Here is a 12,348-nt window from a genome sequence, read left to right on the forward strand (position 1 = left end):
AGTTAAGAGGTGTATACAGGTATATTGGAAGCCTGAAATTCTGCCTATCATTTTACAGTTCTGTCTACCACAAGCAGCATGTGTGATCTTGGCTAGACAAGTTGAATTTAAAAATAAAACTAAACAGATGCCCAGCCCTTGCCAATGCTGGTCCTGTTTGCGTCCATTACTGGCGGCTCCAGAGAAGTCAAAGGGAACATTGGGAGATATTTATAGATGAACACAGCTGAAGCCATCAGACATTTGTTCTCTGTGCGTCAAGACCAGAACAAACAACTGTCCACACTCTAGATTGTCAAGAATCTAGAGGAGTCTAAGGTTCCTAAGAATTGGGAAGAAACATCTAGGAAATAGAAAGTAGCTTGGAAAGTTAGGCTGCAATTCTGTGGTCAGTGGGACACTTCCTATGTTCGGTAAGGTGACACTTCAATAGCAGGAAAGGGCGGCAATGGTTTCCCAAACGCCCTTAGACACACCTTAGGAATGGTAATAATACAGCACTGTTGAGCAGCTACGGGCAGGAAGCTGCTCCAAATCAGCTCAGCACTTCATTCCACTCAAGCACCACAAACCCCTGGAGTTCTCACAAACACGTGTCATAAACCCTTGTGTGAAGGGGGAGGGAGACGACAATTACAAGGCCCCAAACAACCCTTGGAAAAAGGAGGCTCCTTGATTTTCCTGAAATACCAAAAGTAATGGAGAGAAATGCCTTTCCTACACTGAACTTATTTTGACAAGACACCTATTTCAGGCAGCAATGTATTCAATATACACATTGAAGCCTGTTAGTAATGATTTTAAACTGAAGGTATGAAGCCTTTTTCCCCCTTCACCTAATAATTATAGAAATCAAAGACTAGAGTGAACCAAGTTTCTACCTCAAACATCTTTACTGTTTGCAGTAAATGTTTGAAAGAAAGGTGTAGTTATGAAGTCAGAAAACATTTAAACACTGGCATGAATAAGTAGGGGGAGGGGGAAGAAAGGGTCAGCAGTGGTCAGATTGCTGTAGAGTAGTATTTGGAAACCGGAAAGGGACAGGGAAAGAGGAGGGAGTAGAAATTAAACACCAAAGACTTAGGTTCAGTTCTCAGCACCTAAACACTTAAATCATGGCTCAAAATTGTCTGTGACTCCAGGCCAGGGGACCCAGTGCCTTCTTCTGACCCCTTCAGGTACCAGGCACACATGTGGTTCGTATATTTAAACACAGGCAAAATACTATAATACATGTAAATCTTTAAAAAGGCCCATTGCATCAGACCATTAATTTGATGTATGTTCTGTGAAATGAACGTAGAGAATAGTAGAGATGATCCCAGTAGTTAGTACCAGGCTTCCTAGTAAGCAGCAAGGTAATGTCGCATCACAGCCTCGTAATGGGCCTGAAACTAGAAGATGCTGTGGGCAGTCTCGACCGGAACTCCACTTTTGATATTAGACTGCTGGCAGTTTTCAAGCCCTACTGATCCCCTACCCGCTTCCCTCCTGCATCCCACCTGAGCAAGGGGGCACAAAAGAGCCCACAGCCTCTCGTGGCTGATGAGGCCCCCAGGGGTCCACACTGCTACACCACTGCCGCCTCTACAGCCTTCGCCTGCAATACCATAAAAGACACACACATCGCCCATCTTTTCTCCCTCCAGCAAAGAGTTCTTAGACTTGCTTGAGCGCCTGCTGTGGTCTCTCCAGAAAGCTTCATTACGTTTTCCCTTTTTACACTTTAACAGTGATGCAGAGGTCATGAGCACTCACTTGAAGCTGTACTGTGGTCCTGGATCTCTTTCTAGGCTGCAGCTATGCAGGCCTAGCCTCTCAGGGGTACGGGGTAACCCAATTGGTCATTCGGTTCTTGAGCATGAACTCTGTGCATGGCAAGGCTGCATTACAACGTCAAAATGTTGAACACTGAATGCTGGGGGCTGTGTTGCCAGGGTTTCTGAATAGAGGAGTGTAACAGATTCCATTAGATATTCAGCAACTGCAAAACAGACTTTGTGCTGGATGATTTTGCTTAAGTGTGAATTCATGTAAATATTCTAAGCACATTTAAGGTGGTCCAGGCTGGTCCAAGGGTGTGATTCAGTGGTGGAGAGTGTGCTTAGTGTATGCGAAATTCTAGCTTCAAACCCAAATCCCAAAAGAACTAAAAAACAATACACAAGATGCAGAAAAAGAAAAAGGGAGGCTATGTTACTATGACTGTGTCTTACTTTGGGTCTCTATTACTGTGATGGAACACTATGACCCTGGGGAGGAGAGGGTGTATTCGGCTCACACTTCCCCATCACAGTTTATCAAAGGAAATCAGGACAGGAACTCAAGCAGGGCAGAAACCTGGAGGCAGGAGCTGAGGCAGAGGCCATGGAGGGTGCTGCTTACTGGCTTGTACCCGATGGCTTGCTCAGCCTGCTTTCTTACAGAACCGAGGACCACCAGCCCAGGGATGGCCCCACCCACAATAAGCTGGGCCTTCCCCCTTCAATCACTAATTAGGAAAATGCCCTATAGGCTTGCCTACAGTAGCCTGATCTCATGGAGGCATTTTCTTTATTAAGGCTCCCTCCTCTTAGATGACTTTAGCTTGGGTTAAGTTGACATAAAACTAGCCAGCATAGAGTACCAATTACATTTTTACATCAACGATGCTTAAAACCTGTGCTAGGTCAAAAGAGAGCCATAAAAGATTACAATATAAACCACAATTTGGTGAATATTGTGTGCAAAAACACCAACCAAACAAACCAACAACAACAACAACAACAAAACCAAAAGCAGTGCTAACTCATGAAAAGTCTCAGCTTACAGGAGTAAGCTTGTGATACAGTCCTTGTGATATTATTTCCTGTGACCACCTTAACAGGTTGGTGTACATTCCTGTCTGAGCACATGGTATTGAATATCATGAAAGCAGCCATTACATACATAATCTTTGGGATAGGTAAAAAACAAAACAAACAAACAAAAACCATGTAACTATGTATCAATTGTTAACCACCACATTTAGCTCACTCCCATTTCATTGTGAAAATGCTACTTTGATTACACTATGATTTAATACAACCGATTACTATCACTTTTTATGCAATTGCTTCCATTTTTTGAGACTAAACAGTACTCTTAAGGGTTTTTCCTTGTTTGAGCAAAATGAATTTCTGGGGTGTGTTCTTATGATTTAAATACCACCTTTTCAGTTGCCCATATCCATTTTAAAGAATTCTTTTAAAGGCTAAAAAGTTGTTATGATGTTGCTTTTTAAAATATGAAAATAAATCATGTTTTCCATTTAGCCAAAAAGCCAAAATCTACCAGCCACAAGACTGTTAGTTTCATGGAAAGTAAGAGTGTGTGTGTGTGTGTGTGTGTGTGTGTGTGAGAGAGAGAGAGAGAGAGATAGAGAGAGAGAGAGAGAGAGAGAGAGAGAATAACCCCATCCTAAATTGAACAAGTATCTGTACGGTGAACTTTACACACCCTCTTGGGGTATATGTGTGTGACATCGTCAGTCTTGATATTCAAAACAAATCTTAGGTGGTAACCCATCCCGCCTGTGTGTGTCCAGGTAGACACCATGGAAACAGAGAGAAGGCAGTTTCTCCCTGTATGTGGCAGCAGTGCAGGCTTGTTTTACACAACGGGGCGGAACTCTACTAAACTGGTCACGGGGATATAAGAAGTCAAGGCATCCGTCTATGGTGTCTTCAATAGGAACAGCGGCCCACTGTATGATTTCCCTGTCTTAATGAAACCCTGACAAACCTAAGTTTGTTCCTGGCATTATGTCCACTGATAGCAGCCTCTTGCACGGCTGCTGGCTGCTTCAGGGAGTGGACAACGAGTCTAGCTGGGGAGACCACTGTTCTGTCGTGAGATGTCTTAGACTAGAGGGACAGAGGCCAGCGTCTCCCAGGGGAAGGAGGCTACAGAAGACAGGGTGGAGGCAGCCATTGGGGCTTCTCTCATCCTTTAGGGAAAAGGTCTTGGTGACGAGAGGGTAAGAGAGTGGGCAAAGCGGAGGGACACAGGGTCCCGACACCGTTACATAATATGGACCTGACTGTCTATGGTGCCAACTGAGTTCGCCTCGTTTTTGCCTTAAGTTTCAGCTAGCGTTTTCTCATTTGTAGTCAAACAATTATGGCACTGACTGAAGTAGAGGTGCTACAGACATTATTCTGTACTTCCTGCTAATTTTCTTATCCTAACAATAACGGTAAGCTGGTTTTGCAGTGTCCTTATACGTGGAAATGGCAGCTAAGGAAGGATTCTCACATTCACATCACAGAAGGAGAGAATCAAATCCTCGCAAGTTGTCCTTTGACCCACACACACACACACACACACACACACACACACACACACACACACAAATACAATGTAAAAAATACTAATACTGCTAAACCTGTTTAGCACCTAATTATCATTTGTTCTACCTTTTGGTATGTAAGAAAGGTTTAGATGTATGAAACTCTGCTTTTAGGATGGCTGGGGGGCTGAATGATTAAGAACATATATTACTTACAGAGGACAGAGGACCAGGCACCTCACAACCACCTGTTAACTCCTGCTCCACGGATCTGAGGTCTCTGAGTTCACGGCGCCTGCACTCATGTGCATATGGACACAGACATACACTCTCTTAAAAGTGAACATCCTTAAAAGCACAGAAGGGGGAGAGCTTCAAGGCATGTATAACATGCCCAGAGTTAGAAAGACCATACTGATTTCAAGAAATTGTCAGCAGCTTTCTACACACATGGTGTAAGACATGTAAGAGCTTTAGCGTTCCTAAGGCACCCAGGACTTTGGCAGGGGGGTAATATGATCAAAGTTTTAAAACAATTCAATTACACGTGTGTGTGGTGTGTGCTAGCTCCTTCCACTGTGTGCATACAGAGACTGACTGAACTGAAGTCATCAGGCTTTGCCCACTGAGCCATCTCCCTGGCCTCATGACCAAATTTTAACATTATAATTTGGTGACACCATGTATTAAAAAAAAAAAAAATCAGAAAATGCTATATAGGTAGCAACAGTGTTAGTTTTCAAATGACAAGGGCCTGGGGACGAGCACGCGCACACACACACGGCAGAAGCCTTCCCAGTAATGGCAGGGAGGGTGCAGAGGTCGAGTGCTCTAGGGGAAAAGCATCCCAGAGGCCTCGCGGGTGAGGAGGTGGGGATTGGACAGGTAACCCTGAAAGAGAATGTGAACTCACACATTTGAATTCCTTTAGCAACTGGTTACTTCCTGAAGCCACTTTGTAATAAGGTTCTGTGGTGAGAACACACTCCCAGTTTCTTGTCATGAAGCTTCTTTTGAGTATCAAAGAGCCTGGACTCTAAAACTGCCAAATACAGTATTCCAGCCACTGTCATTTCCAGAGACAAGTTAGGAATCCTGATGTCTATATTAATGCAGTGGCTGGGTGCTAACACCCAGGCTTGACTAAATTACAGCCCCCAGAATTCCTTTCTAGTGCATTTTGTACCTGAGAGCTGAAGACTACAGACACTCCTAAAATCTCTGCTGAGTTAGAGATGGCAAGAGAGCCAGCAACTGTTGTATGGTAATACATGCCGCCCCAAGCTATTGAAATGCCAGTGCAGGTGCTTCTGGGGGGCACTCTGCAGACCAGCTGACGTGGGCCTGCCCATCACTTGGAAGGTCTCTCATGGGCACTGTAGGCCTGTTTCTCTACCCACTGGACTAATTGCTCTCTAGCTCAGGATCTCCCGCTGCCTGCCTGGAAAAGATCAGCAGTATTCCTCACAGTCCCAGATACCCACCATTTCAATGAGTGCTTAAGCAGTTCCCACAACCGTATGAGCCAAGCCTATCACATGCCCACACAAGCATTGCTAAACAGATACTTCAGCACACATTTAAGATCCCCAGCAGGTTCCAGTTCTCCAAACGCATTCCACTATGTATGTTTCCCATCTGCCCACAGAATACCTTCTGTAACCCCAGTTCTGTCTTTGCGTAATAAAACACATGCCATTTAATGTTCTTAGCCTACACACAGAAATGTTTAAAATAATGGTAAAACAATGTCTTAGTTAATTTTAAAAAATGTAACAAGATGCCATACATTTGGTGGATCATAACCTCCAGGAATGTCTCTCTGAGTTCCAGTGCCAGGAAATCTGAGCATAGATCATCAGCACATTCTGGTTCTGCTGGGTTCTCTGTGGTTCACAGACGATCCTTCCTAGCAAGGCAGGGCAGCTGTAAGAGCAACCTGTTCATAAGGACTCTGTGCCCCCTCATAGCTACGCTCTTTGCAAAGACTCTACTTTTCCCATACCTGTAGTACAAATAACAAAAACCCAGAGACAAGCTGAAGATCATTAAAGTGGCCAGTAGAGAACTCTCACCTCTACCTACCAATGCCCAGACCGAATGGGCGATGCACTGTACCTCAGATTGCATCTCCAGCCTGCACTGCTCCTCAGACTCACTGGCGCTGCCGTGTTCTCCACCAAAACCCAGACTGCTCTCTGAGACTGCACTGAGCTCCTTAAATTCTCGCTAGCTCTGGGGTTAAAGGCGTGAGCTCTAATTTTCTTGTAGACTGACTCACTCTCACGTAGCCCAGCGTGCCTCTATGGCTATGGCCAGCTTTGCATTCTGATCTCCAGGCAAGCTTTCTCAGATCATAAACAATGCATCAGCGAACACTACTTCATATTCTTGATAAGGTTTCAGCATGGGGGCTGGAGGAGACAAACATCTCTCTGCTCGTGGAGCAGTACAGGAGATGGCTGGCCTGGGGATCAGTTCCTCTCCTGTCCTTCTGATGGTCACCCTCACGCGCCACTTGCCTCATTCACGCTCTGCTGAAGTCCCTGTCTTCCCATGGACCTTCAGCCATCTTACCAAGTTTCTCTTACCGGTGAGCTTTCAGTTTCCCTATGAGCAGCGCCAGTCTTGGTAAGAAAGCTCATCTGCTTCTTTCCCAGCAGACGATGATTTTACTATTCCCACCAGCTGCCTCTAGTTCATGACACCAAATGCTTTTCTAGCCATAAAGGTTACTAAAGGTTAACTGTAAAACCCTGTAAACCCTTCATTAAGTCTTTCTCCTGAGGGAAGAGTCACACCACAGAACACACTAGTTTCAGCACTGAGCACAAACAAAATATGGAAACAATTAAAAACAGCAAATGAATTCAACAAATATACTCATCTAATCTGATGTTCTCTAATACCACGAGAAATAATAAGGAAACTGAAAAGTTCACCATATATTAAGTTGAAAGCAAGTTAACAAATAGTATGTTTAGAAAATGTGGTTGTGTTTTTGTAACTCAATAAATATAAATGTGGGTCTGGAGAGACAGCTCAGAGGTTAAGAGCACTGGCTGCTCTTCCTGAGGTGCTGAGTTCAGTTCCCAGCACCCACACAGTGCTTATAACCATCTGTAAAGAGTCTAATGCCTCCTTCGGGCATGCAGACAGAGCACTCACATGCAAAAACAAATTAAATAAATAAATTAATAGCTATAAATGCACAGGAGGACATAAAAGATGACAGTTCAAATGCAGAGGTCCTAAATGGTCAGACTATGGTAGCTCTTCACTTTCTTCCTATCACAAATATTTTTTTAAGTTTATTACAGTAACCATGTACCTACCACACGGTACAATAAACACAATCCAAGTTTTATAATGGTGATTACCAACCTTCAAAAGTTCTTACAGATCAACATATAAATTATGAGGCGGATGTCTATAAAATGCTGCAACCTACATGCAAAACTGGCTCACTACTCTGGCCTTTTGTGACAGGATCTCAGGCTGGTCTTGAACTTTTGATCCTGCTTCCTCCTGACTACTCTTACGTGAAACTGCCCGTTCTAAGATTCAAAAAGAAAAGAATAAAACATCCCCCCCAAATCATCATTTCAGAACCTTGCTTAACTTTATCCCAATTTCTCTTGTTTTGGAGGTGGGGCATTAATCAAAAAGCTGAGAGACAAATAAACAGGACAGGAATTTTTAGTTTTAGTTCAGGTATTTTTCTATAATTGAGAACTTCTCAAAATGTAACTTACGGGCACCCTCAGTGGACAACTGGATGGCCGGGGAGACGGCACTGACAGCGCAGCCCTTGATGCCCAGGTGTGGGGAACTGAGTCAGATCCCAGTACCTAAGTAAAAACCTCAGTGCTTGGTTGGAGAAAAGCAGACCCCAGCAGCTTGCTGACCAGCAGTCTAGTTAACTGATGAGATCCAGACTCAGTGAACAGCCCTGCCTATAATAGTAAGGTCAGAAGTAACGGAGGAAGACATGTACCATTGACCTCTGACAGCAACCTCTAGCCACACAAATGAAGACACATGCAACACATGCATACAAAACACACACACAATATACATAAAACCAAAAATCAAAACAAAGGGAGCAGAAAACAATTAAGTGTGGAAAGAATGTCTCAAGAGCCGTTACTGATTTTTTTAAACCAGAATTTTCACTGATTTAGACTAAAATTAGGTGTTGTAAACTATCTTCATTTTCATCCCCATGTCTCATAGAATAGCAAACACTATTTAATGCCACAGGGTTAGCATGGAGTTCATTAGTCTATGCTTACCTTCTCTGAGAACACATTCAAAGATAATTTTACTAGACAAAGAAAAGCCTTTAAGAAATAATTAATCATATTGATGAATATCAAATACATGTCTTTTTCACTAAATACTTTTCATTTAAAAGAAGACTGTGATATAGGCTGTAACTGAATTTAGAATTTTGCACTGGTAGTTTTATCACTGCACCTGTCTTAGTACATTCTGTGTTTCTATAACCGAATATCACAGACTGTATAATTTATAAAGAACAGAAATTCTGGGCCTGCACGCATACACACACAAAATACTTGCTTAGCATGCACAGGCCCTGAGTTTGACCTCCAGCACCACCAAACAAACAGGGGCTGCAGAGATGGTTGAGTGATTAAGAGCAGCACTTCCCACTTTTCCAGAAGACCCGAGTTCAGTTCCCAGGTGGCTCACAATCACCTCTAACGCCAGTTTCAGGAGACATGACACTATTTTCTGACCTCTATGGGCACACATGGCATTGATACAGATATGTACACATAAATTTTTAAAAAACACGTTATTTTTATGTACACTGGTGTTTTAGCTACATGCATGTCTGTGTGATGGTATCGGATCCCCTAGAACTAAAGTTACAAACAGGTATGAACTGCCATGTGGGTGCTGGGAATTGAACCCAGGTCCTTTGAAAGCAACCAGTGCTCTTAACCCCTGAGGTATCTCTCACACAAATTTAAACGTATGTATGTATGTATGTACGTATGTATGTATGTATGTATGTATGTAATGTATGTATAGAAAAACTAATTTACTTCCTTTTCGTTCTGAGAGAAGGGTTGAGCCCAGCACTGGACTCTGGCCCGTCTGGCCCGCCTGGCCATGGTGCCCTTGTGTCGTAGCAGCACTGCAGGTGTGTGGGAGTGGTGGGTGCCCTGAGAGCGCAGTGTGACTGTGAGCACAGCCCTCCCTCACTGTCCATCAAAGACACTATCTTAGCCTCAGTTCTACTGAGGATTAAATCCTGTCAGTTCTTAAACCTTCTGCACAACAATATAATCACTCATTTCCTATCTGAGCGTTATGAACAGAAGTCAACTTTATTCATACAGTGGCTGATTCTGAACACAGACTCCATCTAGAAGTGCACACACTTTTCTCCAAACGACTAGCCCTCTCAACCCTTGATCTCTGTAAGAATATCATCATCAGAAAACAAAGGTTATCGAGCGCCTTCGATTCTTGGGTGATTCCAATTACCCAGCCATGCTTCAGAAAACATAAATGATATATTTGAAATGATGCTTATTACAACAAAAGCAGCTAAATAAAATCTTGACAGAGACAATAAGAACTTAATCCCCATCGGTTTAGAGTGTTCCTAAAACACTGACGCCATCAAGTGACTGTGGAGGTGGGGTGCAAAGTGGCTGTCCGCAGTGGGAAGGGCAACTGGCGGTGGACACCACCCTGGAAAGATGGCTCAGGGCCTCGGACTCAACAAAGCATATGGTCTAATAACTACTACCTACATATGGTCTAATAACTACTACCTACCTATCGGTCTAATAACTACTACCTACCTATCGGTCTAATAACTACTACCTACCTATGGTCTACTAACTACTACCTACCTATGGTCTACTAACTACTACCTACCTATGGTCTACTAACTACTACCTACCTATGGTCTAATAACTACTACCTACCTATGGTCTAATAACTACTACCTACCTATCGGTCTAAAGATTTAAAACGCAAACTTTGGCCTTTTTGCTTAGAAACTCACTGACAGTAGCAACAAAGACAGGAAAGTAAGAAATAATCCATATTTTCAAGGACAGGAGAATAACTAAACCCACAGGAATGTGTATGCATTTGAATTTCATTTAGTGTTGGCTTATAGGACAGAGAATTACTTATAGAAGTGAGTAAAAATAAAGGTAAAACTGCACAGATAGTTTGATCAAATGCATGCACACACAGAACCAAACCCCAGAGTGCATGCTCTCCTGCTGCAGACTCTGGTCCACAGGGCTGTGTGTGCAGCCTCCCCTCCTCTGAAAGCTCCTCTATAGCCGGTAACAATGCGAGAGGCCCTCCTCACCCACCTGCACTTGGTGCACACTTGTTTCTTCTCCAGTATCTGAGCTGTGTGAAACAAGAGTCCTTAAGGAAGGAGGTGACCCAGCATGGGGTTTAACAACACAACACAGTTCTGGGCGCAGACATACCTGGGGCAATTGCTTTAATTTTCCATTTGGGGTTGGAGATCATAGTATTTGTTGATGTACTGACACGTGTACTTTAAAAGCATTCATTTCAATCAAAATGTCAGTAAGAAAAAACTTAGACCAGAAATGAAGTTCTTATCAGAAGAGGCTTAAAGACTTATTTGTGCTACTTCTCATGCTACAATCCTCTGAAGCAGAGGCTGGAGTGTGTGAGCGTTCTCACTTTCAAAGTTTATGTTATGTCAGATTCCCAACAGATACTTGTTGCCTAGTTTCAAAGGGCTTCAACATCATTTGCTCTCTTAATTAAGACTCGAACATGTAACTTTCTCACACAGCTACCACAAGCAATGGACAAGAGAAATGCAAATAAAATAGTTCTACAATTCCACATTACTTACTGTTCATGGAAATCCAGCATTGGTGGCTCGAATCGTATGGGCCTGCAATTACCCCGGTACAGAGAAATGCTACAAAGAAAATGAAAAAGTGTAAGCAGCAGCTCTTTCATTTTGCAATTCACAGTCAGATGCTTGACTTCTGTCACAAGAAAGCATTTAAGGGAACTGGAATCTGGGCTGGGGCGACAGCTCAGTTGCTAAAGGCCTGCCTTGCAAGCATAAGGCTATGAGCTGGGTGTAAAACCCATGTAAAGTCTCTCAGTATGGTTGCAATCACAGAGGCAGTTGTGCCAGCAAATCCCAAGGCTCTCTAGCGGAGGAAGAGTTTAGACCAACGAGAGGTGGTGTCTTTAAAAACACGGTGGACGGTCCTGGGGAACAGCAGCTAAAGTTGTCCTCAATGCTCAAGTGTAACCTACACACACAAACATGCACACACACACAGAAACATTAGCGGAATCTAACGTTCTCCTGGGAATGTGCAGGCTATTCTTCTACATTAGGAGAAACCAGTGAATGAGTTTAATAAATGAGCTAAATAAAGTGGTGCCTATAATTCCAAATTTCAGCATTTGGAATTTAGAGATAGGATGATTATGACTTCAGATACAGCCTTAGCAAAATCCTATTTCAAGCAAAACAAACCATGAAAGAAAGAAAAGGAAAAAAAATGGGAATACTTTTTTTTACAGAAAGGTATAGGAAAATAGAAAAAGTTGTTAGTATAACTGTACAAACTTGATACAATATGGTAATAAAAATTACAATCACATTCCAACCGAGTGGCAAAGCATTAAACAAAAATGAATTTGGGTCTAGAACTTTCAAAGAATAAAAACGCTGAATCAAGACATGGGGAGACACTTATCTATGATGTTCTGGCCTAAATATCTGAGTACCATTTGTGAGTTGGTACTAGATCCAAAAGCTCTTTGGGAGAATATGGTACTTACACACCTAAAGTCACATATTTATGTACCATGAAGTTAGAAATTCAGTCAGCAGCCAGGCAGTGGTGGCGCACACCTTTAATCCCAACATCTGGGAAGCAGAGGCAGGCAGATCTATGTGAGTTCAAGGCCAGCTTGGTCTACAGAGGGAATACCGGGCTCCAAAGCTACAAAGAGAAACCATGTCTTGAAAA

General features: G+C 43.0%; 1 protein-coding gene across 1 annotated transcript in view; it reads right to left on the reverse strand.

Moving 5' to 3' along the window:
* Positions 1 to 12,348, reverse strand: part of Tmem131 (transmembrane protein 131) — a 125,648-nt gene that overhangs the window by 56,224 nt on the left and 57,076 nt on the right. The window contains exon 4 of the mRNA XM_051204542.1: positions 11,205 to 11,273. Coding sequence (XP_051060499.1) covers positions 11,205 to 11,273 — 69 coding nt within the window. The remainder of the gene's footprint in view (positions 1 to 11,204; positions 11,274 to 12,348) is intronic.

Source organism: Phodopus roborovskii, unplaced genomic scaffold (genome assembly GCF_943737965.1).
Source record: "Phodopus roborovskii unplaced genomic scaffold, PHOROB, whole genome shotgun sequence".
In the NCBI taxonomy this organism is placed as follows: domain Eukaryota; kingdom Metazoa; phylum Chordata; class Mammalia; order Rodentia; family Cricetidae; genus Phodopus; species Phodopus roborovskii.